General features: G+C 41.4%; 2 protein-coding genes across 6 annotated transcripts; one reads left to right on the plus strand and one right to left on the minus strand.

Moving 5' to 3' along the window:
• Positions 1 to 895: 895 nt before the first annotated feature.
• ZNF655 (zinc finger protein 655) lies at positions 896 to 15,386 on the minus strand. 5 transcript variants are annotated; one of them, XM_021711861.1, is made up of 5 exons: positions 14,939 to 15,386; positions 13,823 to 13,985; positions 12,543 to 12,625; positions 12,017 to 12,143; positions 896 to 4,569 (listed from the first exon to the last, which is right to left on the minus strand). In XM_021711861.1, exons 2-5 carry the CDS (start codon positions 13,956 to 13,958, stop codon positions 3,179 to 3,181), a joined length of 1,737 nt encoding a protein of 578 aa, XP_021567536.1. In that variant the 5' UTR covers positions 13,959 to 13,985; positions 14,939 to 15,386; the 3' UTR covers positions 896 to 3,178. The 5 variants fall into 5 exon arrangements, with proteins under 5 accessions (XP_021567536.1, XP_008055320.1, XP_021567538.1 ...); XM_008057129.2 differs by lacking the exons at positions 12,017 to 12,143; positions 12,543 to 12,625 and adding an exon at positions 5,576 to 5,680 and having other exon boundaries at positions 14,939 to 15,379; XM_021711863.1 differs by lacking the exons at positions 12,017 to 12,143; positions 12,543 to 12,625; positions 14,939 to 15,386 and adding exons at positions 5,576 to 5,680; positions 14,726 to 14,921.
• FAM200A (family with sequence similarity 200 member A) lies at positions 15,312 to 27,445 on the plus strand. The gene is made up of 2 exons (XM_008057128.2): positions 15,312 to 15,391; positions 25,618 to 27,445. The coding sequence occupies exon 2, from the start codon at positions 25,718 to 25,720 to the stop codon at positions 27,443 to 27,445; it is 1,728 nt and encodes a 575-aa protein (XP_008055319.1). The 5' UTR covers positions 15,312 to 15,391; positions 25,618 to 25,717.

Genomic DNA, 27,445 nt, shown 5'->3' on the forward strand with positions numbered 1-27,445 from the left:
CAAAAGAAAAAGGAAATAGAAATTTAAGTCTAGATGGGAAGGGTGTCTTGGCAGGATATACAAGTGTGGGAGCTTTGGCCTGTGTCAAAGTCATTTAACTAAGCCTGTTTCAAAGAGAGGGTCTGACTAGTTCCTTTAAAATTTCAGGATACTCTCCTAGTATCCCAAAAAGCTCTGAGTTTGGGATCAGCTGCAAACTGATAATAGTGAATCATTAAGGGATGTAATAGGGAATGAAGAGCTATCAAAAAAATTTTTTATCTGGGTTCTGAGATCTGTCCATACCAACATCATGAGACAGCTTTGGGGTCAGACCTGAGCCATTAACTTGCTGTGAGAGCCTTACAATTTCTCTAACTTCTCTATACCTTCGTTTCTCTGTAAAATGGAGCTAGCTCCCTTGCAGAATTGTTGAATTAAGTTTGAATATATACATACACATGTGTGTAGGCAGGTGAAAACAGAAAATAAATAAATCAGGTGTCCTTCTACTGTGAGATTCTTCCCTCCCCCAAGTCCAAAAAGACTAACACAAACTCGTATTGGACCAATTAAATATCTGCTTAAGGAGGCAAGCTACTTGCCCTCAAGGAGTATTTCTCATTTTTTAAATGTGTTTTACTTATTAAGAAAACGCTCTTCCTAGCTTAACTGAAACCCCAAATTATTTATTTTATGTACTGACAACATCCAAATCAAATAACCCCTTAAATCCTAAACATTCAGCTTTTGTTCAAGAGTCTGTGGAAAAGTAGGCTTTGTATCAATACAAAGGCAAGTAATCTACTCTTACTATGAAGCAAGTTTCAGAGAGGAACTGCGTTGCAGCCAGGAAGGTGATTCCAACATTCCCAAACGCTTCTGGCTGAGGACTTCAGATTTTGTTTGAAACAGATTGTCAGAATACCAAACACACTTTATTCAAGTGGAAGTACAAAAGCACATTCCTAAACCAAATGTATACATGTGACTTTTACATATTCTGCCTTTTAGGGATTACATAATCCTGTTTCAGTCACCATAGGTGACTATTGGTCTCTATAAGTAAGGGTATACATGTTTGATAGGGAAAAAAAAACATGCATTTTTTTCATTTGCTTTTACATTATAGATTAATTCATTTACATATCAATTTCACTTAGAACATGTTTAGAGCAGTACCTTACTTTGAAGATATCCTATTGCAGATGGCAAAGTATAGTGGCAGAACTATCCTAAAGGTTAGCCACAAGAGACTTACATGTGAGCAATACATTTTTATATACTTGTTGAGGATCCTTAGTGACTACAACATCTGAACTATGAAAGCTCAATTGCTGAACTGACAACTAGAATTTTAAATAACACTTGTCTTATTCACAAAATGTTATAAAGCTTAAGATGGAAAAACATAATAAAATGCTTTGACATCACCTAAAGAATTATGAACTCTTGCTAGGTATATGATGGTGGCCCTGAACTCTGGAGCCAACATTTTTTATCACTTTTACCAATCAAAAAAGCCATGTTTTTTAATATGGCCTGTAGACTCCATTAAATTACAAAAATGTGGTGATAATCATACACAACCCCCCACACTTCAAATACTGTCCTGGATTGATGAAGGGACATGGGGGGGATAGGGGATCCAAAGAGATAAATAAGCAATTCTAGTGGTTAAAATTTTACCAGGAACAGACTGCCACTTTCTTGAAATATCCTCTAAACATACTACATAAGAAAAGCATCATGTTTACTGGAAGGCTGCATTCCCTTATGATGCTTGATTTTGTTGTATGTTCTTTATGTTTGCCCTATCAAAAACAGACCTGAGCATTTTGCTGGCCTTAGAGGTATATAAAAGAACTCTAAACCTAGGCATGCAGAATAGGCACTGAATGAACGTATAGTTAGCCACCAGGAGTCATCATTGGCTCCCTGATGTCCTGTGGATTCAGACAAGGCAGCTAAGAATTTGGGTGTCAGTTGAAATGTTTAGCTACCTGCCACAAACTCAGGAGACAGAATCCTTCATACTTATAGCTGAACTGGATGTGGAAATCCAATTCTTTCTTTTTTTTTTTTTTTTTTTTTTTTAAAGATGCTTCACCTTAGGAAAGACATCAGACCAGCAACATCAAGTAGGGACAGCATACCTGCTGGTGAAAAGCTTAAATCTAGAGGAATCTATCATCTAAAGGTGCTTAAGAGAATGGAGAAGTCAACAGGAATTCAAGTGTTGTCATTGTAAAGGAATACAACAATGTAGCGTCCTTAGAAAAGAGCAGGCCTAAGCATCTATTTTGGCGAGAACCTGGGCAGAGAACAGCCGAAAAAGCGAAATGAGTTACTTTCCAGAAGCTGGTATGTTTAACACTAACACTAGCACTAACAATATCTTACAAGAACCGATTTAAAGAAAAATAAAAATGTTTATAGACCATATTAAAATAAAAATAGCTTAAATGAGTTATATAAATAAAATATACAGACATACTTAGAACACTTACATTAAATAAAGAAATGCTATGAGAAAACGGCACTGTATTCAACCTCAGACCAAATTCTTAACAAGGAAAAAGATTAGGACTATACAATTTCAGGAACAAATAATCAAAGTTTCCTCTCTAACATTTTGATGTTGGGTAAAGCCTAAAATATGTATTTGCCATTATATCATATTCTCGTCTGCAATGGATTTCTGATGACAAAAACTAGATGAACTCCTACTGGAAGATTTGCCACATTTACTGCACTCAAATGACATCTCTTGGGTTCAGACTCTTATGTTGAATGGGCACTGCGTAATGACTGAATGTCTTCACACACATACACATTTATTACACTCATAAGCTTTCTGCATGGCATGAGTCTGATACGTAAAAAGGTAGTTTCTTTGACTGACGGCCTTTCCACATTCATTTCAGCAATAAAATTTTATTACAGTATGAATTAGCCAAATATGACTAAGGTATGAAAATAGCACGAAGAATTTACCATACTCAATACATGTATAGATTTTCTCCCTGGCATGGGTTTGCAGGAGTTGAACAAGAGTTTAGCAGTAACATCTTTTCTACATTCATCACGTTCGGAGGTTTCTCCCTGGTGTGATCATCCGACGCTGAGCATCAGATCAGCTATGACTGAAGACTTTACCACGTTCAGTACATACATGATTTCTGCCTGGTATAACCTCTCAGATGTTGAATGAAGCCTGAACTTGACTAAACGTCTGTGCACGTTCATTACATTCATAAGAGTTCTCTTTGGTATGAATTCTTTGATGTTGAACCAGGTGTGCCCTCTGACTGAAGTTATTTTCCCATGCATCACAATCAAAGACTTTTTGTCTGGTGAGGACTTCTTGTTGCAGGGTAAGATCTGAACTATGACTGAAGCCGTCCTCATAATCATTGCATTCGTATTTCTCTCTCTTATGCATTTTGTGATGCTGAATAAGGCATGAAGTCTGACTGAAAGCTTTTCCGCACTCGTTACATTCATGTGTTTTCTCTCTTGTGTGAATTCTTTGATGCTGAGTAAGATGTGAATTCAATCTGAAGTCTTTTCCACATTCATTACACGTATATGGCTTTTCTCTGAAACGAATTCCTTGATGTTTAATATAGGCCAACCCACATTCATCATACTTACAGGATTTCTCTTCATGGTGGATCCTTTGATGTTCAACTAAGTATGAAGTATTACAGAAGTCACTACCACATACAGTACACTTACAGGGCATCTCTCTATGAATTCTCTGATGTTTAGTAAGGTGTACACTACGACTGAACACTCTTTCACAATTGTTACACTTATAAGATTTGGCTCTGGTATGAACTTTCTTATGCTGAATTATGCCTGAGCTTGGACTACAGGACTTATCAGATACTTCACAGGATTTATCAGACGCTTCACATTTATAAGGTTTTTCTCTAGTGTGTATTCTCTTATGTCGACTAAGACTTGAGCTCTGACTGAAAGATTTTTCACATTCTTTACATTTATAAGGTTTCTCTCTAGTATGGATCCGCTGATGTCTAGTAAGAGCTGAGCTCTGATGGAAGATTTTCCCACATGCATCACATTTATAAGATTTCTCAGTGTTGGGAATGCTCTCCCATTTATTAAGGTGGGAGAGATCCATTAAGCTTTCCTTATGTTCACTACTCTGAAAATTCTGTGATAGATTTATATGTTCATGTTTACCAGCAGCTGAATTCTGGTTGAAGCTCATGTCGTACTTATCACTGTCATCAACATTTTGTATTCTAAGAACTCTCTGATCTGTATCAATGGTAGAGTCCAGATTGAAGCTTTTTTCAGGTTCATTACATTCACTGTTCTTCTCACCGGTGAAGGTTTCCTTGCTGATTGTTATCTGCCTAAACTCTCTCTCCAGGAAGAGAAATTTCTTTAGAATTTCCTGAAGCCTTTCTAATCTGTCCTCAGACTTACACACTTCTCTAGTCTCAGGAACTTGAGCAATATTCTGTTTGAGTCTTCCTACTCTCACTCTGTGTGAATGTACTTCTTCCGAAATTTTCTTAGGAATCAACAGCTTGTTCTCTTCTCTGGTCTCTCCATCTAGTACAATATACAAATAGAAAATGCAAATGTAATCTGTACCCTGTGCTTAAAAAAAGAAAATGCAAAGATATGAGAAAACTAAACAATGTATCTATGAGGATAAGTGAAGTTTATTTACTCTGAAAAACAGGCACAAAATCTCAATAGCAGATGTAAGGGCATGAATAGGAACAATGAGATAAAACAAGACATGTTCAACAGAGTAAGAAGATAACCAGTTGGGGTCCCCAACCCCAGGCCATTGGCTGGTACCAGTCTGTGGCCCAGGCCACACAGCAGAAGGTGAGCGGCAGACAACCGAGCAAAGCTTCATCTGTATTTATAACCGCTCCCCATCATTCACATTACCACCTGAACTCTGCCTCCTGTCAAATCAGCACTGAAAAGCCTGCTTCCATTTCCAACATTCTATCTTTGTGAAGCAGGGTTTTCAGCAGTGACAGCAAGCAAAACAAGATTATGGAGAAGACTGGACATATATGCAACACACTTCGGGTGTCACTGGCTCCCATCACCCCCAGATGGCACCATCTAGTTGCAGAAAAACAAGCTCAGAGTTCCCAATGATTCTGTATTATAGTGAGTTATATAATTATTTCATTACATATTACAATATAATACTAGAAGAGATAAAATGCACAATAGATGTAATGTGCCTAAATCATCCTCAAACCATCTCTGGTCTATGGAAAAATTGTCTTCCACAAAACTGGTCCCTGATGCCAAAAAGGTTGGGGACCACTAAGTTAAGGTATTTTAAAGGCGATAATAAGAAAATAATTTAAAAGAATTTTAGATAAGCAACTTGAATAGGGAACTAACATCACTTGTACATAAGGACTAAACAAATAAAAAGGGTTAACAAGTGAAGGGAAAAGAAAGAGCTCTCCATTCCAGGACACAGACAGAGCTGTTCACTTGTACTCAAAGCAGCTACAACTTAGCTCAACAAATGGACTTTACTTCTCTACTAATTGCATCAGATTGATTCTACCTTACTCACCTGAGCAGTCATCGCTTAAGACTTCTCTATTCTTAGTTTCCAAATCAAAGACCTGTAGATCTTGTTCCAGCTGTGAGATTCCATCAGGCTTGGATATTGGAAATCCTGCTCATAAAGAAGGAAATGGGATGTGGCAATTTATCCCCAGATGTTACACCAGCCACTTTTTCTTTTAACTACTGGTTAATAGAGAGAGAAGGTAAGTTCTGAGAAGACATTTATTAGAAAGCTGGAGAATGAGGAATACAAACATCTTCTACAAGGAGCTCAGATTTGTGCTCTAGAAAGAAGTGTGTTAAGGAGCAGGTAGATGACTTGGGAGCAGAAGTATTCATTTAAACATTATTCAGATAGGAGAATTTGTGCATGGTATGTTATCATTACTACTCTCCATCTGTTACCTAAAGATCAATCTTTGTATTAGTCCTAGTCTACAAGTATCAAAATGAAGATCAACAAAATATAATTTTGCAGGACCGGATAAAGGTGAAACCCAAGCACCAGCTGTATAGTGAGCTAGCCTGTAACAAAACAATCAATGAAAACTAAATAAAAATTTCAAAGGTGAATCTCAAGAAAAAAATTACTTTCAGTGTACATGAGGTAACAAAGAATAACATGACACATATTTACCCAGTAGGTCATCATTATTTATTCAATAAACATTTATGAAGTGCCTCCTCTATGCAAAGTATAAAGGGGATATAGAGCCCAAGCAAAAGAACCATCCCAAGGGCCTCACACTCTAGCTACAGAGACAGCTATAAACAAACTATAATAAGATATAGTAAGGAAAGGGCAATAAAAGTACATCTAAGTCTGGCACGGTGGCCCATGACTGTAAACTTTGGGAGGTGGAGACAAGAGGACTGCCTGAGCTCCGGGGTTCAAGACCAGCCTGAGCAATATGGCGAGATCTCATCTCTACAATAAATCGAAAAATTAGCCAGGCGTGGTGGAACATCCCGTGGTTCCAGCTACTTGGAAGGCTGAGGCGGAAGGATCGCCTGAGCCCAGCAGGTCGAGGCTGTGATGGCCATGAGCAAACCACTGCACTCCAGTCGGAGTGACAGAGTGGAACTCCTACTAAAAAAAAAAATTAAAAAGTAAAAAGAAGTGCATCTTCACATAAAATGGTCTTTTTATGGCTTGCATACAGGCTGCTTGGATCTAAATCTCTTTTATTTTTTGTTTTAAGTTTTAAAACAGAGTTTATTAGCAAGAAGAAAAAAAGGGAAAAGGAAGATTCATGGCAGAAAGACCTGCCGTAGGCAAGTTTCTCAAAAAAGAAAAACTGCTCTAAATCTCTTTTAAAGCAAAAGCAACAGTCAGTCTGCTTCTGAGGAGGCAGAATTTTGATACCATTAGTATCAAAGGGCAATTTTTATGTGTGTTCAGGCCAGAAAGTTTGCAGTAGCCCACATACAAGGTCTAGCTCAAACCTCTCATCTCAAAAAAACCTCTCTCCATTTACTTAATATCTATGAAATTTATTATTTGTTCCTCTTATTCTGACATGTCACTAGATAATGGCATTTATATGGACATTTTAAAACAGTGGTTTCAGGTATCACCATTCCTACCTGATTTATAAACTCTGACAGCAGGGATCATGTTAACGTGTACCTTGTACTTCTGTTGATTCATTTACTTAACAGCTACTTATCAAGTGCCAACTTGTGCCCAAATGTCAATGTATTAACAGCTACCCAATTTTATAAATAAAGGCAATGAGACTGAAAATATGATAAGCCAATAGCTGTTATCTTGGGATCCCATGAGAGCCTATGAGCAAGATCAGAACAGATATAAAAACTGTGTTTTTCAATTCCTGCTAGACATTAATAAGTCAAATCTTCTTTTGGACATTTATTTAATCAAGATCCCCCATGTCAAATAAAGTAGTTCTGTTAAGTTTGAAAAACAATGTTAGTGTGACATGAGGCAACAATATTGTGCTCAGATTTCCAATAACATGATTTGCAACTTTTAACTCTGAAATATTTAAGGTGTTTGTCAGTGTCTGATATTTCAAACAAATCTTGATTATTTATTGCATATTTACACTTACAATGCATGTACACAACAAAAAAGGTGGTCTTCATATGGGATGAGGGGTTTGATTTTAGACTTGTGTTTAAGGTACTGTAAAAAAATATATAAGAGAAAATGTCTAGCAGGCAGTCAGAGAAACAAGATTATGGTTTAGAAGAAAGAATATTTGAGACATCGAATTAAAGTCATCTATATCATCACTATCATAAAAATATTAAGGTTTACTAAGCACCTGATAGGTGCAAACTACCATGCCAGGAGCTTTCCAAGTTTTCATTAATTTACTACTTACCGTAACTTTACAAGGTAGAAATTACTATTGTACCCATTTTACAAATGGAAATACGGAGATCCAGAGAGGTTAAGTAACTTGCCCGAGGTTACAATAACTGGTGAAGCTCATTTTCAAACTCAAGTCTTACTTCAGAACATGACTCTTAAACAATATACTAGTAAAAGATAATAGTTCTGAATGAAATCCATCCCTTCCTTGAAATTACATACAGAAACAGAAGCATATAAGTTTTCTTGCCATTGACCTGAATGCCTTTTTCCTAAATTAATTCTCAAGCCTCTATGCTTTCAAAATATGCAATTGCTTTACATTTTTCCTGTTTAAAATTAAAGTTTTTATTCTATTTAAATTTTGAGAGTTTTCTAATAAGATTTATTTTAATCTGATCTTCAAAATAACATTTAAAGAAAAAAGTAAATAAATAAATAAAATAACATTTAAAGTGTAACTTATTTAGTTTGCTGAATTTACCACAGTTGTGCTAAGATTTTACCCATTTGGAAACTTCTACTTTTTTTCCTGGTCCTTAATACACAAATAAAATTTCTCCTTTGCAGTATCATTCTTTTGTAGATACCTGTTATACTGGAATGTATCCCTAGATAGTTTTACTTCTTGAATGCATGTCCTCTCTGGTCCCAACCCGTATAAACTAGCCTGTATGTCCAATTTATCATGGCATTTTGAATTTTTCTTGTCATTGGAGTAAAGACAATCCATTAAAAATATTAAAAAGCTCCACACATGGTTGGACTAATTGTCTGAAAGGCATAAAATAGTGAAAAAGAAGCTGGGCACAGTGGTTCATGCCTGCATTCCCAGAACTTTGGAAGGCTGAGGTGGGAGGGTATCTTGAGCCCCGCAGTTCAAGACCAGTCCGGGCAACATAGTGAGACCCTGTCTCTATTTTTTTTTTAATTAAAAAATTAAAATTTTAAAAAAGTGAAAAAGATCACGGGCTTCAGAGACAAATCTAGGTCCCAAACCTACGACTGATCCTGTAAAGGTCACTTAATTGCTCTGAGCCTCAGTTTCCTCAGATATAAAGTAGGAGTAATGTCATCTGCTCACAGAGTTATGGTAAAGATTACATGAGATACATACAGTACCTCATAACAAACTGGCTGCTCAGTCAGTTGTAATGGCTATGACAGTGGAAAACATTCTGTGCAAAATTACTATTGTCCTATAAAACATCAGGCTCAAAAAGCAAGAGGTATGTGCCAAGCATTCCTGATCCACCAGCCCACTTAACATCAACTAGAATTTTGACAAGTATGTTCCTAATGCCATCATCTAATAGGTCACCTGCGAAATGTAACCCAACCCCCTCTCTGGGTCTTAACCTCTGGCATTAGGTCATAAGTAAACTTCCCAATTGGTATGACCCTGCAGTCAGTTGTTCACACTCATCATTGACAGAGTATGCTTCTTTTTGAATTCGATAATGAAAATTGCTATCTACTTTTTCAAGAGATGGGTCTCACTCTGCCACCTAGGCTGGAGTGAAGTGGCGCAATCATAGCCCACTACAATCTTGAACTCCCAGGCACAAGTGATCCTCCCAAGTAGCTGGGACTACAGGCGCATGCCAACATGCTTGGCTAATTTTTTTTTGTTTTGTAAAGACAGAGGGTCTCACTAGGCAGTCCAGGTTGGTCTTGCTGGTGTCAAGTGATCCTCCAGCCTTGGCCTTCCAGAGTACTGGGACTATAGGTGTGAGCCACCACCCCCAGTCTTGTTACCTACTTTTTTACTCAGTTGTTTACCCTGTGTATTTACTACTACAGTGAAAGTATTTAACGAAAAGACCAAAGTTCTAATGCCAGTGACAAATACAATCAGAGCTACTGGAAAAAAGATGTGAACTGGAAAATATGACTTAATTATAAAGTCTTATTTTGCAACCCTAAACAGTAAGTTTATTATTAATAAATATGCTTATTATTAATATAAATTTCAAATGGAGTCTGCCAAACTCACAAATATGAAAATGACTTCCCAAAGACCGTAAAAATAATTGCTAAGAAGATGCTGCTGGCTTGGTCATAAAAGTAAGCTGAGTAAGAAGAGGGTTTCTTGCACGTATGTGTGTGTGTGTGTGTGTGTGTGTGTGTGTGTGTGTGTGTGTGTGTGCGCGCGTGCGCGTGCCTGGTATGTATGAGTGTGCACACATATCCTGTGTGTGGGCAGAGATGACAGGAAATGAGATAAAGGTCAGTCTGTGGCATTCTGTGTTATTGGACTTCATTAAGTTGCTACAAAGTTTCTTTACTCCAAAAAGTAGACAGGTTAATTTGGAAATTCTGTAATTAATAGGCAAAATTAACAGTAGTTTACAATTATATGTATCACTTTACAGTTTACAAAGTTATTAAATAGACATTCATTTCGATGCCCTGAAATAAAGAAATTTTTTTGCCCTCCCTTTCCCCCTCCATCAAGGACAGAGTTAAGGGACACAACCAGGAAAGGTAATATAAAGGCATCAATCTGTACAGTGCCACAAAGAGTAAAGGGGAGGGAGGTAGGACCTTGAAGAGGGCAACGGGACTTCAAGGAAGGAGAAAACCAGAATGCTAAACAGTAGGCTAGCCCAGGGTCCCAGGAGACTTAGGCAACATAAGGGGCAGGTCGTGTTCACTACATAAAAGGAGGGGCACACAGCATTATGTTCCACATTCTAAAACAATATGAAAAGACTATAACTGAAGATCTGAAGTTGAACTTTGTGGTTTCTCAGAACACAAGCAGATAACCACCAACCATGGTTTCTGAGTGAACTGGGTTCAAAGTGCATCTGGTTGCAACAGAGGGCTAGACATTCAACAAAGGTCACTTGAGGAGCTGCAATTTTACATAGTGGTGGCATCCTGGGGAGCTTCTACTCCATCAGTCAAGTTTAATATGTTACCATCGTGGAAAAGGAGTTTCCGAGCAAGGACGAGCAATATCGATGGGAAGCCGATATCTGGGCCATCTCTTGGAGATTCCTGCTGTAAGAACTGCAAGTGTTTCTCCAGAGAAAGCACTCGCCTGGGTATGACTCAGGGCCGGGCAGGAATTCACACTATGAATCCGGGAGGTGGGAAGGCGGAGAAGTATGCCTACAAAGAGCCAGGAATGGAAAACACACTAAAAACCTTCCCAGTGGGCAGGCTGCCTCCCCATGGATAAGAAGACCTCTTGAATCCAGAGCAAAATCAGGAAGACAAAACAATGCCCTGGATGCCACCAGCATAGGCAAAGCCAAAGGGGGGACAAAAAGTGTGATTAAATACATGTATATAGAAACAGAAGAGTGCAGAAGCAGAAAAAAGTGAGAGAGAGAGAGAGAGAAAGGAACAATGCTCACTCACATCAAGGGGGCTGCCACAACCCTTACTGATGAGACTCAGTAGCACTCTGTTGCCCAGTCCCAGCTGCCTACTGTACTATTCAAAATGACAAGGGAGAGACATGGTTTAAGAAGTAACCCCACCTTAGTGTGGGATAAAAGTATGAGACTTCTGCTGTCCTGAACGTGTTTACTTGGGATTACCATCTGGGTGACTCACTGAAATGTGCTCATGTCTTGAGTCATGTCTTCAAGTGAAGTCTCTCAAGTTCTGCCTGCGTGGAGACAAATCTGTGGATCTTAAGAGGTGAGGGACTACTCAACAAGAAGAATTTTAGCCTATCATTAAAAGAGGCATTTCTTCTTCTTACAAAAATGGGAAATTCTCAGATATAGGGGTACTGCTTGGGGCTTGGGAGGCCACGCTAGAGTCTCTCCTATAAAAAAGGAAAAGACAGGGAAGGTAAGAACTCAGGCAAAGCACAAGATAGTTTTCCTTTCCTAATAGGGAACAGATGCCCCACAAAAGCAGGAAATATGAACTGGGCATAAGAAGTAGAATGTCTCCCCATGACACCCCTAAAGAAATCTTAACTACCTCTCCCCGAGGAGATGACCTTACAGAGGATTCAGAGGTTCTAAGACCTGGAATCTAAGCCATACTTTACTGACCTTCTCAGATACCTCTTACCTATGCAGAAACAAGAAGGAAAGAAATCCAAATAGGTAAATTGTATAATAAGGAAGTCCTTACCCAGTGAGACCACGTTCCCATAATTCTCTAACATCACTTCTCTGTAGAGGTCCCTCTGAACAGGGTCCAGGTATCCCCATTCCTCTCGAGTAAGGTGCACAGCCACATCCTCGAATGTCACAAACTCCTGAAATAACACATCCTGGCTACTCTGGGGAATGAGACCACTGTGGCACCACAGCCAGAGAACGAAGACAATAGAGAGGGTATTCAGTGTGTATTTATGTTGGGGAGGAGGGAGAACAGATTAGAACCTAGGGAGTAAATCCCATAACCCTTAAATGCCTATAACTGCCCGTCACAGAACCACGGACAAAGAAGGAACAGTGTTTGCTTGTGGCACTGGGGAGATGGGAAGGTGGTCTGTGTGAAGAACAGGTCTCTGAAGAGGATCAGTTCCCCAGCTGGAATCTGCTATTGGGAAAAAAAAAAATTCCAGGCAAGGTCTACAGGTAGAATGAGAGAGAGGCCACACTCCATCAGCAGCAATAGTCCCTGAGGAAAAGCAGAGGGTTCCTCAGCTCACCTGGTACCTGGCTGTCAGGAGCGCAGCTGCCTGGTCTGGGCTTCCCTCGTGGGGAAGAGCAGGCACCTGGGGAACAGGTGGAGCTGAGGGAGGAGAAAGGAGCCAAGAGTGAGAGTAGCTCTTCCCCAGGGCTCCCTTGCAGAAGAGGCCTGTCTTGCCCAAGGGGTGTCAGTGGGACCCTCCTTCACGTCAATATTCTAGTAAAAATAATGAACATCTATCAGATATCAGGTATGTCTACCCTGCTTCTTCTCAGCACTTGCATGCCCTATTTACACATGTTTAGACCTGCAATGCAGGACTTTATTATGAAATCTCGTATTTCACTTTACCCTCATCACATGACAGTCTTCTCACACAAAGGTAAGACTATACCTGTTTTGCAGATGGGCAAAGCAAAGCATAACGACTTGTGGTAACTTGTCCAAGGCCAGCGTTATTCAGCAGACTTCTGACCCTTTCCCAGACACTGTTCTGTAAACTGCGTTAAGCCTTTCTCTTGTGAATTATCTCTGCAGCTGGTGTGTAAGACCCCCAATAACAAGGAATTGTCATCTATTTCCACACAATCTTTTTCACGTTCCCACAATGTCCCACAGCACTCTACACACTGTGGCATTCAATCTGTATTGCTGACACACAAGTTATTTCAGGCATCGGAGCTGGCCACAAGCAATCTAAAACACAGTTCTTAAAAAAAAAAAAAGAAAAAGACCAACCTACCTATACAAAACATAAGAATGTGACTGTACAATCAAAATGTAATTGTGTATACATTCACACCAGCATGGTGCTCAACCAAGGAACTAAATAGTTGCTCTCCTGACAAAAATTAGATTCGTGACTAACACTGCAGTTACAACAGAATGGCAGGGAGCAAAGGAAAGAGAAACTAAGAGAAGGGAAGAGGGAGAAGGGAAAGGTCCTGTAATAAGAGGAAGTGAGAGCCAGGCAACGACGTGTGAGATGGGGCAAAAGTTGCCTATCTTAGTAATGATTCTGGATGTGGTAACAGGGATGAAGTGAGGGGTGTCTGAAGTAAAAACAGCCAGAGCTAAGTGTGTGACTACCGCTCTGCTTATTAAAGAAAGACACTGTCCTTAATAGAGGGGCCTGGACCAGGACCAAACTAAGTCACATCTGTCTCTCTCTTCCAGTTACCCCTCTAGAGCCATCTTCTTATTCAAGTTCCTGGCCTCTCTCATACCAGGCCTGGGAGCCCGCTCAGGAGCCCCTCAACACTCCCATTCTCCCGGATTTAAGTACTGTCTCTGCCTTACCCCCGGTGAGTCCCTGTTCCATGTCGGTGTCCTGCAGGAACTGAGGCTCTGGGGACAGACCCTCAGACTGGGCCTCCAAAGACGGAAACTGGACCCCTGGTGATCCTGCTGCTTCCTGGGCCGATAGTTCCTCCATCACTGTTCTGGAGGACAATAACCATCACTGCGAGGTGAGATGAAGAGAAATTACTGTAATAAGTTAAAACATCCCATCATTTTCTATATCCTCGGGACTTAGCAGAGCATCTTACACACAGTAGGTAACCAATAAAAATCAGTTGGTAATGATTAATCACCCAAAATAATGGGGTGATTAAAGAAAAGAATGGACATTATTCCGTTTCAAATACTTAACAACTAAACCATAGGATCTAGGTATGCAGGTTATTTATACCCTTCTAATTTGGCATCTCAGGTTTTTTTTAATCAAACTGCAATTTAATAGTGTAAAGCTTTTCTGTGGAGCATTTAAAATGCTTAAAATGTACAACCTTCTTTGGAGCCTCAGGTTTGGGCCCTGAGAAAAATGCTGGTTATGATTCCTCATTGTTTTTAAAAAGCAGGCCCCTTAGGAATGACTTAGTAACGCTCGGCCAGCCCGCTCTGGATTACCAAATGGGCTTGACGAATAATAAAACCCCACTTTGAGGTCAGACTCGTTCACTTCCTCAGACCGAGGTAACACAAGGAAGAGCTGCGATTCAAACTGGTTTGACTGGTGCCCTTCAAACCCAAGGACGTGACAGGGCTCCGTCCTCCTTCCACAGCCCTCGGCAAGGGCCCTCGCCGGCTCCTCGCTCGGCCCTCAGAAGGCCTCGCCCGGGCTGCCCTCCTCCCGCCTCCCTCCTAGGCGAAGACACGGTACCAAAACGTCTAGGCGGGCCATACAGACCCAGCTCGCACCAGGGCACGGTCACCGGGTCCGGACGGCAGGGGCCTCGGTCTGCGGGGCCAAGCAGGCCGGAAGAGAAACAGGCCCTCGCTCCCGGGCCTCCACGCGCTCCTGGGGAAGGGAACCGCAGTCGGCCGGGGCCGGACGACCCCTCCGCCTACGCGGGGGTAGACGAAACAAGTGGTCGCCCCACCGCGACCCGAGAACGGCTTCCGGGCACTCACCCGAGCGGAGGGGCGGGCCTGGCAGCCGTCCCGTCGCAGACACGCTCGCTCCCAGGGCCACAGCCGCCTGGCCCCGACCGCTCTAGACTGCGGGGAGGCTGACGCTTCTCGGTGGCGCTTCCGGCGGGGGAGGGCAGGCCCCGGATGAGGGCGCCGGATGAGGGCCCCGGATGAGCGTCCCGGCTGAGAACCCCGGATGGGAGCCCGGCTTGAGAGCCCCGGATGAGGGCTGCGGGTTAGGGGTCCGGGCCGCGCGTTCTGGGCCTTCCGAGCTTCGTCCGTGTCGCTCTTCGGCGTCCTTTTCCGCTTCCACCGCCCTCCCCGCTAACCTGCTGAGCGTCTCTAGCCGTTGTGCCAGTGATGATCGCGACCGACGTCGGGAAAGCGTCCCCTGGGTCCTTGCCTGACGCCAGCCGACCCTTGCGACCCCTAGCGGGGAGGTGGCCCGCCCAGGTGGGTCGGTGTGGGGGCCGAGGAGGGAGGGCCGACCCAATGGCCCGACCTCCCTGAGTCGGCCGGTCGGGAACTAGTACCAGAGTGCCTGCGCAGAGTGTAATATGACGCCGACTAATACGAGGCGAGGATTGCAAGCGCCTCTGTGATAGGAGGGCCATGAAATTCGTGGCATCGAAATCCACTAAGATTCTTGAGGAACCCAGGGGGGTGGGGGGATTGAGCACGCTGGAATGGGAGAGAGAGAGCTGCTTTCCTGGTGGAAAGACGACTCTGCAGAAACAAGGATAGGTAAAACGTGATGCTTCGGGCCAGGCAGACGGAAACTTTTTAAGGTTCCCTGGGTCCTAAGAGAATGTGATGTCTTGTGAGTGGAACTGCACCTCCTAGGCACAGGCAAGCCTCTTAAGGAATTTTAAAAAGTGATTTGGAAGGAACTTTAGCTGTTACTCCTTTGTTTTAGCAAATCCAGCGCTATCCTTTAATGCTGACATTTCAAATTAAATATATCGTAAGTGTGGTATTCTATATGCTTTTTCAGACTACATCAGCTTCTTGAAGATTCTGATAAGCCTTCCTTCTGTTTCCTTCTTGAGCACCACTGATCTAAACTACATCCTATGATACAGTCTCTCTAGTCTGTGGTATCCCTATCACAGTGGAGTCAGGATGAGAGAAAATGTATTGCTTAGTCTACTGCTTGCTGGACTGCTCTAGCTAGAAACTTCTTGTGTTGAATAGAAACACACCCCCTGGTGATGTCTGTCTATTGTTCCTATTGACAGGTCCCTGGGACAACAGATGACACATACTTCTTCCTTTTCATAACTGCTAATCTAATATCCTGGGGATAGCTATAGGTTTGGAGTTTTTCCCTGAGTTGCCATTTCCCTGCTTCAAAGCTCCTTACAGGTTGTACCTATTGGCAGAGTGGGGAGAAACCATTTCTGCAGCAGAAGTGAATGATTTATGGCAGTGATGCACATTGTGTCCAAGTTTTTGCTTATTCAGGCAGTTTGCTCCAGTGAGAGGACCACAGAAGGCACCCATTTAAGAGTCCACTTCCCACCAACAGTCACTGAATCCTAACAGAGTGGTAAGAGGCAATAGCTGCCATTTTTGCTTTTGAAGAAGATTTCCTTTCAATAGTTTGCCAAATGACAAAGGTGGAAATAGTTAACTTGTAAAAATTGTAATTTTTAGCTTAAACTGTATTATTGCTTTATAGGAAATGTAGGGCAGGGGCGCGTGCACACCTGTGTTCCCAGCATTTTGGAAAGCTGAGGTGGGAGGATCCCTTGAGCCTGGGAATTCAAGGTTGCAGTGAGTTATGATCGTGTCACTGTATTCCAGGCTGGGCAACATAGGGAGACACCACCTCTACCAAAAATTTAAGAATTAGCTGAGTGTGGTGGCATGCCCCTGTAGTCCTAGCTACTTGGAAGGCTAAGGTAGGAGTATCACTTGAGGCCAGAAGTTCAAGGCTACACTGCACTCCAACCTGGGTGACAGAGCAAGATCCTGTCTCAGAAAAAAAAAAAAGATAAAATATGTTGCTTTAAAGAAAATGCAACTATTCCAAGGAATCAGACACTACATTAATCTTTCCCACCACTGCACAAGACATGGATACAAAAGAAGTAAAATATCACATCTCTACTTACAGTTTTGTAGTTTGAGATAGAAGCTCTCATGTGCACATAAAGCTAAAATAAATACCTAATTGCTGAGGAGACATGGGGTAACTGGAGCAGATGGGGACAGCTGCATAGAGACAAAAGTTTTGAGTTGGAACCTGAACAAAGTAATGGAATGCCTCTTTAACTGGACCATGAGGAAAGTGATGAGAGGAGAAGAAAGGTCATTCACAAAGACTCACAGAGAAATGAACCTGGTAGGTACAGAGTCTAGCCCAGTGGGTCCCAAACTTTGCTGTGCACTAGCATCACCTTTAGGAGCTTTTGAAAATCATAATGGTCAGGTCAGGTCTATCCCGTTTAAGTCAGAATGTCTAGAAATGGGAGCCAGAGCATCAGTATAAATCTCGTGATTCCAAAGTGCAGCAAAGTTTGGGCACCTCTAAAGGCCAGCTAGCCTACTATAATCTAACCAGAGTGGAAGGGCTCCAGCTTAGGGGATTGTGGGGGGGAGCTGTTTCCAGGTTAATCTAGACAAGGTTGTTCAGGCCAAACTTCATGTTGGTTAGAAGATTGTCAGATTAGATAAAAACCAAGAACTCAGTGATATGCTGTCTCCCAAAAATGCTTTAAATCTGGAAGATTTTTTTACAAAAACAAAACCCTACCAGAAGTAAAAAATGAGTTATCAAAGTCATGAAATATAAAGTTAGTATAAGATCAAATAATGGCTCCCCAAATAAGCCCATATCCTAATTGCTGGAACTGATGAGTATGTACTTCACAATGCAAAAAGGGACTTTGCAGATATGATTATACTAAGGATCTAAGATCATAGGATCATTCCGTATTATCCGATGGGGTCAGTGTAATCACAAAAGTCCTTATAAGAAGGAGGCAGAAGTGTTAGGGAAATTTGAAATTTTATAGTGCTGGCTTTGAAGGTGGAGAGAGGTCATGAGCCAAAGAATGAAGATAAGAGAGGGGTCCATTGTAAGTTCAAGCAACAATGCAAACTTACTTGCAAATATGATGGTATCTCTGGTAGATTCAGATGCTGTGTGGAGTCTCCAGCAAGCCCCAACAAGAAGTGTATTGGTTTGCTAGAGCTGCCACACAGTATCACAAACTGGGCAGTTTAAACAACAGAAATGTATTGGCACACAGTCTGTAGGCTAGTAGTCAGAGGTTAAGGTGTGATTCCTTCTGAGAGTTGTGAGGAAGAATCTGTCCACGCCTCTCCCCAGCCTCTAGTGGTTTGCTGTCAGTCTTTGGCATTCCTTGGCTTTGTAGAAGCTTCTCCTGGTCTTTGCCTTCACTTGACATTCTCCCTGTGTGCTCTGTGTGTTCAAACTTCCCCTTTAATTATGGGTACCAGTCAGATTAGGGTCCCACCCTACCCCAGTATGACCTCATTTTAAATAATTTCATCTGTACTGATCCTATTTCCAAATAAGGTCACATTTTGAGATATTTATGGCTAGAACTTCAACATATGAGTAGGAGTGAGGTGGAGGCACAATTCAACCAATAACAAAGAGTCACAGCACAAATACTTAAGGTTCTGGAGCAAGGTCATGCCTTCTAAAGCAAAAAGCAAAAACCTTCTGCTAAAAAATGTTTTTAAAAAAATGCTTTGGTATGCTAAGGAACTTCATAGAGGCTAAGAACTTGGCCCTGCACAGCTTGTAATCATGCAACCAGAACAGCCTGAGCTGTTCATGAGCTATGTGTTTTTAGATATACCAAATCATAAGGTACAACAAGTGCAGCACCACTTCATTCATTCATTGTCTGAGGATGTTGTATATTTAGGATTTGACTTAAATGGATCAAAAAAGACACAAACAACATGAGTAGAGCAGATGAGTGACTTCCATGTCACTCATCTGCTCTACTGCCAACTCATCCTTAACTTCCACCTGAGGTCTTATGGAAGGAGCAGTTCCCTACAACTAACTGATGGACACAGAAGAGCCCTGGGCCTCTTAACAGATGGGTCAGTTCAATATGTTGGCATTATCCAGAGACAGATGACTCCTTCATTACACTCAGGGATTGCTCTGAATTATACTGGTGAAGAAAAATCTCAATGAGCAATGGTACATTTGATCATCCACATCGTATTTTGGAGGGGGTAGCCTAAGTTACAGATGTGCATCAGCACCTGGGCAGTGATGAATGGTAGGGCTCATTGCTCGGGGGCCTAGAGCTTATGCAATAGGCTCATGAACAGAGAGACCATGGCAGCAGGGATAGAGGCTGTGCATAGTCCCAACAATATAAGCTACCTCTTACCAACGCTGATAAAACTGCTGTGAAGTGTCCGGCCTGCCAGCACGAGACCCAATATTGATCTTTGGGGATACAAGCTACCTCCTTGTATAAAATCCCTTTTACTTTGGAAGGGGTGGCCATTTGTTTTAACAGAATTGATACGTGCTCTAAATATGGGCTTGTCTTCCCTGACTGCATGCCTTCACAGCACCACCATCTGAGGACTTACAGAGTGTCTTACACATTGACATGCCTTAAACTAAGGAGCCCATTTGATAGCAAAGGAGGTGTGACAGTGAGCTTAAAACTGCAAGATTCATAGTGTTTATTCATCATTTAGAAGCAGCTTAGGCAGGATGAACTTTAGAATGGCCTATTGAAGACTCAGCTAAATTGCTAAGATATAACACTTGCAAAGATGGGAACTGTCCTTCAGGATACAATGCATGCATTGATGTACATTGAACCAATATGGATATATGGTATTGTCTCCAATAGGAGACTACGTGTGTACAGAAAACAGGAGTAGCCCCTATTACTATGATACCCAGTAGCCCACTTGCAGAATTTGTGTTTCCTAGCTCCAAAATCTAGTCTAGGATATGGTCCTGATTCCCATGAAGAACATTTCCTCTAGGGGACACATTAAGTGTTCCACTGAGACTGAGATTACCACCAGGTTACTTTGGGCTTCTTGTACCAATAGATCAGTAGGCAAAGAAAGGAAGTATAGAGACCCTGACAGTCCCAGCCACACAGTACATTCATACAAAAATATATACCCAGCCAGCTACATTTAGTAACCTACCTTCCTAGACCCTCTAGGCACTTCAGTGTAAGAATGGGGGCGGGGAGGAGAGACTAGTTTAGACACAGAGAAAAAAAAATCTATTCATAATAATGGGATGGCCTTAGAGATTACTTGGAACACTGTAAGGATATATGAAGATGTATCTAGAGGAATAAGTTCTGAGAATATGATGTCATCAAGGAGGACTATAAGTTAGAGAGCTAGCCAGTAATAAAGTAGCAAAAATACACTCAAGTGGATTATTGAAGAGTCATGGGGAAGTAGAAGACAAAATAATGCCAACCGCAGCAAGGTCAAACCCCATAGGGAATGGAACACCAGTCACACTTAGAAGGTAATTCAGAATACCACCTAGTCATAGACAGGCTCTGTAGCAGGTGACTGTTCTTTTATAGGCTTTTCCACTGGTGGGCTCTGCTACAAACTGTCTTGAAACTTAGAGTCGCGTCACAGCCATTTAAGGTCTCAGTTACTGTTTTATAAAACATGGATTGATTCTTGACCTACTCAGGAAGTAACATTTGAAGCCATAATCATTGTGATAACGCTTTGACAGCAAAATGCCTCAGATTCAACTTCATATATAATTTCACTATTGCTGTTCTGAACGCTCCTTAAAAACGTTAGCCAAGGTAAGACTCTTATAACTAGTTTTGGGAAAAAACGCCTGTTGCCCGTAAATCAAGCATTTGAAAGTACTGCCCATTCGATTGGCAATACGTAATCAGGATCCCAGGTGAAGCAACCACTTCAGTCTGGGAAACCATTTATCCTTGATCTTCCTCTGTCTACGCCCTTGTTTCAGTTCCTCCACCAGACACACAATCACCAAGTATTATTATTGTTTGATAATCATCATAACCCTTACGATTATTGCCATGGACAAGAAAAACAGAAGAAACGTGTATCTGAAGAGGACAATATGAAGGGAAACCTAACTGCCCTTTTCCCCGCCCCCTGCACATCTTGGGAGCGGACAGGCGGAGGAGCAAAATCCCCAAAGCCCAAGGTCAGAGCCCCGCGACCAGGGAGCACAAATGCAAATCCCTTCCGCGATCCTAGAGGAGACCCCGACGTTTAGCGCAGTCCCGGAAGTAGAGTGTGGCGTCCTTCCGGCATAGGTGACGGTAGCTCTGGGTTCTGACGACAAGGGGTCCTGGGTTCGAGCCTAATGCCCCTCGGTCCCCGAGTCACCTCATTTCCTTTTCCTACCCCAGCACCCCGGACCTCTCGGGGGTTCGGGGCGAGACGTGGGTGCGGCGGGAAGAACGGGCGGGCCGCGGGCCCCTTCGCCGCGAGGGCCCCGAACGCAGCGGAGGAGGGGCCGTGTCGCTGTTTCTCGTCCCAGCCGCGGCCGTAGGCAGCCTTGTCTCTGCAGAGGCATCCCTGCGTCCAGGTGGGAAAGGAAAGAAGTTGTGGTTTTCGGATTGGGAGGAAGCACTCCTGGGACTGGGGAGAGGCCGCCTGCATGTCCCTTCTGGGCTCCCCAGTTTTCACCCCCAAGGAGTCGCGGACAAAATGACCCCAGTCTAATCGCTGTGCTCCTCGCTTGTCCCCATTTGTTTTCCTCGCGGTGATGGCTTTTTTCTGGGTTCCTAGGGACCCCAAGTTGTAAAATTCGGGTCATCCTGGAGGGTGCCAAGTTTCACGGGCTTTTTTTCTTTCTCTCTTTCTGTCTTTTTTGGTAACCAGTGGAGCTTGTTAAGCCTCGAGTGCTGTAGATCATCTGTTGACCTTCAAACCCACCACCATTAATGGTGATTAAAGAGTGAGGCCTACTGAATAAAAAAGTGATTTGGGTGCAATAGCAAAAGATTGTATACACTTCACCCTTTTTCTTTCAGCTTCAGGTCTTTTATGAAGGCTCTTTAAATGAGTGATTTCGGACATTAAGGAAGATTTTCAACTGTGGGAGGTAACAATGCCTAACTTGGAAGGCTGAGGAGTTAAGGAAATTTGTGGGTGGTAGAGTGGAAAGTGCTTTGGCCCATCAGAAGACCCGTTACCAGCACGTTCTCTGCCACTGATTAGCAAAATGTTCTTTGAGGAAATTATTAGACCCACCAAGTGTCAAATTTACCCTAAGTAAAATAAAATAGATTATCTCAAGGAACCTTCCAAATCTGGAATTCAATGATAAACTGAATTCCACTGTGATAAATTCAGCTAGGTAAAATCTAAAGCCCCACCTCCATTATCCAGTTGTGCCACCAGTATACAGAAAGTTACTTTTGTTATTGAGAGTGGTAAATGACAGCCAAAGAAAACACTGTACAAGCAGTGAATAAATGAATATGGAGAATGCATTGTAAGCAGAGCAATAAAGCCTTACTATTTCTGGAGAAATCTGTTGGTTACACAGGGAATTATAATGGGAGACATTATGTAACTTACCCATGGACTCAAAATTGATTTCTGTATTTTAAACCTGTCCAGCTGTTTAATATTCCTTCCATTCTTACTCAGATGTTTTGCAAGTAACCAGAAAGTCATAACATAATAAAATACCTTAATTTAAAAACACCATGTCCTTTCAAGTATTGAAATACCAGGCCTATAATGAATTTGTTGAACTTTCTTCAGATGAGAGAAAAGTGTTGATACTATATCCTTTCAACACATTTTTTTTTTTTTTTTTTTTGAGTGGGAGTCTCACTCGGTCGCCCAGACTGGAGTGCAGTGGCCGCTCCCAGCCACCGCAGCCTCGACCTGCTGGGCTCCGGCGATCCTTCCACCTCAGCCTTCCGCGTAGCTGGAAATACAGACGTGTGCTACCACGCCTGGCTAATTTTTGATTTATTGTGGAGATGAGGTCTCGCCAAGTTGCCCAGGCAGGTCTCGAACCCGCGGTCTCAGGCAATCCACTCACCTCGGCCTCCCAAAGTGCTGGGATTATAGACTGCGCCACCGAGTCCGGCCAACAAATATTTTTTAAATGTCGACTCATTGCAAGAAACCATGTTAAGTAACCTAAGGGCAACAATTAAAGCAAAAGGCAGTCTTTATTATTGAGTAGTAGTCTAGTTGAGATAAGGCATAAAAGCATTAAAAATTAAATTTTAGGGCAAGAGCTATCAAAATATTAACTATCCAACCAATGGAGGAAACAGCAAGTATAAAGTCAAGAGAGGACTGGGATCTGGGAATATTTGAGAAATGTAAAATAAAACCCAGTCTTTATTGTTACCTACCCCAAAATAGAGCAAGAAAATAATCCATGAGGGCCTATCCACATCAGGGAGGAATGACCGCCACCCTGTCTCTCAGTTTTCCTCCTCCTTAGTGTCCTTTCATTTTGATTCATACTGCTACTATGAGGGAAGGCTTCTAGGAATAGTTTATCTCCCCTCCCCCACCTTAAAAACTTTGACAAAATTCAAGATTCCAGCTGGGCGCAGTGGCTTATGCCTGTAAACCCAGCACTTTGGGAGGCAGAGGTGAGAGGATTGCCTGAGCCCAGGGGTTCAAGACCAGCCTGGGCAACTTGGCAAGACCTCATCTCAACAAGCTATCAAAAATTAGCCCATCATGGTGGCACACTCCTCTGGTTCCAGGTACTTGGAAGGCTGAGGCAGAAGGATCGCCCGAGCCCAGCAGGTCACCGTTGCAGTGGCCATGAGTGTGCCACTGCACTCCAGCCTGGATGACAGAGTGAGACTATGACTCCAAAAAAAAAAAATTTCCTTTTCCTCAGTTTTCTTAAAATACCTGAGACAGAATGGAGTTTTCAGGAGCTGTACCACTAAAATTGAAGAGAAATGAGCCAAGAAAATATAATCACTGGAAAATGAGGATAAGAATGGCAACACAGGCTGGGTACAATAGCCCATGCCTGTAATCCCAGCACTTTGGGAGGCCAAGGTGAGAGAATTACCTGAGCCCACAGGTTCGAGACTAGCCTAGGCAATATGGCGAGACCTTATCTCTACAATAAATTAAAAAATTAGCCGGGCATGGTGGCATGCACCTGATGTTCCATCTACTTGGGAGGCTGAGGCAGGAAGATCACCTGAGCCCAGTAGGTCGAGGCTGCCGTGGCCATGATCGTGCCACTACACTCCAACCTGGGCAACAGAGTGAGACTCCAACTCAAAAAAGAAAAGAGAAAAAAAGAATGGCATCACGAAGGATGACAAAGAATATAAATATGAGGGGGCAAAAAGAAAAACTAGAACTATCAGGAAAGGTTTAATGAGTTTCAAGAAAGGGTAGGATTTTGAGATGGAGAAGGAGGATGTTGCAGACAAAGGAATGAAGATGGGAAATCACTGCATGTGTTGAACAGTGAGGAGGCCAGATTGGCTTAGGTATAGAGTCTGAAGAAATGGGAGGAAAGACTTGAAGAGCATGTGTTATGGTGACCTTTGGATGAGTGGAGTTATGCCTAATTTTTTAAGGGAGAGAATGATATGATCAGAGCTGAATTTTGGCAGTACTGTTTCAACTCTATTATGTGGTTTGATTTGGAACATGGAGAAGTTGGAGCTGAGGAAACCAAAGTAGATCACTGCAGTGATCTATGCAAGAGGCAATAAGAGCCTGAATTCCAAGTATAGTAATGGACATAGGGTGGGGGGGATGGATTTCAGAGACAGTCTCTTTAATGTTTCTCAGAGATTAATGAATAAGAGATTGGAATTAAGATCTGTAGGAATTAAGATCAGTAGTGGATGAAGTTAGTCAAAGCAATAAATTCTTGGAGCATCCTTCTTCCTTGCTAGTCTTAGAAAAATCCAGTCCCTTTTTTACATACTTGTGGTTATTTATTTGCAGCAATCAATTCAGTCAATACTTGTGGTTATGTATACTTGTCATTTATTTGCATCAATCAAATCTGACTAATTTTGAGGATTCGTTTACTAAAAAACCAGACTATATCTGTAAATCCACTAGGCTTATATAAACAATAAAATATTACAATATACTAAAAGCAAGCAAATGAATGAGGGTACAACCCCTGTGTGTTGTAGAAAACTCATTCTCCTTCCAGAATAATTCATGGATCTATGTAACATGAAATGTTCCAGTATTCGCGTAATAATTGCACAACTCAATTTCTTATTTTAAAAACATAAATACAAATTCTAGGATTTTTCCCCCTGTGTCACAGTGGATCATCCTGTACATACTACTTTGGTGATCACTTTTTAGAATTGGTAGTGTAACCGCATATTTAGGATGCTGGCTTCTGACTTAGTACTGGTTCTACTACACTAAACTGTGTTTTTGTTGTTAGACACAATTAAGCTTTCTCAACTTTTATTTTTCATCTGTAAAATAGGAATAAAACACATGCATACCTCATTAGGTTTCTGTGGGTATTAAATAAGCTGTGTATGAATGCATCCACCCTGTCTGGCACACAGCTACCACGAATGGCAGTTGTTCAGCATTGACCATGTCACACCACTGGATTTAGTGAATTGTCTTGTATGAGCTGTTAGCTGCATAGCAAACAATGTTGCTTTTTAATACTGCTATTAAATTTTTCTACCCTGCAGGATAGCAAAAATCAATTATAAAACCTCCTAGGTCACAAAGGACACCCCTGCAAAACAGATCCTATTTGAACCCAGTGAACCAATTGCTGGAACCTGAAAAATGACTGCAGAATCAAAGGATACTACAGATTCGTCTCCCTGGGCTACCCAGGAGATGGAAGGCATAGTGATAGTGAAGGTGGAAAATGAAGATGAGGATGAAGAAAACCATTTTCAAAGGGAAAAAAATAATGCAGAGTCATCACCACAAGCTCTTAGTCGTTCTACAACTATGAACGAAAGAGCCTTATTATCGTCATACTTAGTTGCATATCGAGTGGCCAAAGAGAAAATGGCTCACACAGCTGCTGAAAAAATTATTCTTCCAGCATGTATGGATATGGTACGTACAATTTTTGATGATAAATCAGCTGATAAACTAAGAACTATACCTCTCAGTGACAATACGATATCTCGTCGAATCTGTACTATTGCAAAACATTTAGAAACAATGCTTATTACACGACTACAATCTGGTATAGACTTTGCAATCCAACTTGATGAGAGCACTGATATTGCAAGTTGTCCAACACTCTTGGTTTATGTTAGATATGTGTGGCAAGATGATTTTATAGAAGATCTTTTATGTTGCTTAAGTTTAAATTCACATGGAACTGAATTAGATTTATTTACTGAATTAGAAAAGTGCATTGTTGGTCAGTATAAATTAAACTGGAAAAATTGTAAAGGAATTTCAAGTGATGGAGCAGCAAATATGACTGGAAAACATAGCAGAGTTATTGAAAAATTGTTAGAAGCAACTGATAACAGTGCTCTTTGGAATCACTGTTTTATTCATCAAGAAGCTTTGATATGCAAAGAAATTCCACCAAGTTTAATGGATGTATTGAAAAATGCCGTGAAAATTGTTAATTTTATTAAAGGAAGTTCACTGAATAGTCGAATTCTTGAAATATTTTGTTCAGAGATTGGAGTTAACCAGACTCACTTATTGTTTCATACAGAAGTTCGTTGGTTATCTCAAGGAAAAGTATTGAGCAGAGTATATGAACTCAGGAATGAGATTTATATTTTTCTCATTGAAAAACAGTCCCATTTGGCAAATATTTTTGAAGATGACATTTGGGTAACAAAATTGGCATATTTAAGTGATACTTTTGGTATTCTTAATGAATTAAATTTGAAAATACAGGGGAAAAACAATGATATATTTCAATATCTTGAACACCTTCTAGGATTCCAGAAGACATTATTGTTGTGGCAAACAAGACTTAAAAGTAATTACCCTAGCTACTATATGTTCCCAACATTGTTGCAACACATTGAAGAAAACATTATTGATGAAGACTGCTTAAAAGATATAAAATTAGAGATATTGTTGCATCTAACTTCTTTGTCTCAAACCCTTAATTATTACTTTCCAGAAGAGAAATTTAAATCATTAAAGGAAAATATTTGGATAAAAGATCCATTTGCTTTTCAAAACCCAGAATCAATAATTGAGTTAAACTTGAAGCCTGAAGAAGAAAATGAATTATTGCAGCTCAGTTCATCATTCACACTGAAGAATTATTATAAGACGTTAAGTTTATCAGCATTTTGGATTAAAATTAAAGATGAATTTCCATTGCTAAGTAGAAAGAGTATATTGCTGTTATTACCATTCACAACTGCTTATTTATGTGAAATAGGATTTTCAATCTTAACACGATTAAAAACAAAGAAAAGAAATAGGCTAAACAGTGCACCAGATATGCGGGTAGCGTTATCTTCATGTGTTCCTGACTGGAAGGAACTTATGAACAGACAAGCACACCCATCACATTAA

This window comes from Carlito syrichta, unplaced genomic scaffold, assembly GCF_000164805.1.
Source record: "Carlito syrichta isolate Samal-C Ts95f unplaced genomic scaffold, Tarsius_syrichta-2.0.1 Scaffold302779, whole genome shotgun sequence".
Lineage (NCBI taxonomy): Eukaryota > Metazoa > Chordata > Mammalia > Primates > Tarsiidae > Carlito > Carlito syrichta.

Bases quoted from the DNA above. Each gene is read 5' to 3' on its own strand.
- ZNF655 (XM_021711861.1), bottom strand. From the start codon at position 13,958: ATGGAGGAACTATCGGCCCAGGAAGCAGCAGGATCACCAGGGGTCCAG. The intron at 12,626-13,822 runs GTAAGGCAGAGA...CTCCTCCCTCAG, and splicing joins GGAACAGGGACTCACCGGGG to CTCCACCTGTTCCCCAGGTG. The intron at 12,144-12,542 runs GTGAGCTGAGGA...GTGTTATTTCAG, and splicing joins TCCTGACAGCCAGGTACCAG to GAGTTTGTGACATTCGAGGA.
- FAM200A (XM_008057128.2), top strand. From the start codon at position 25,718: ATGACTGCAGAATCAAAGGATACTACAGATTCGTCTCCCTGGGCTACC.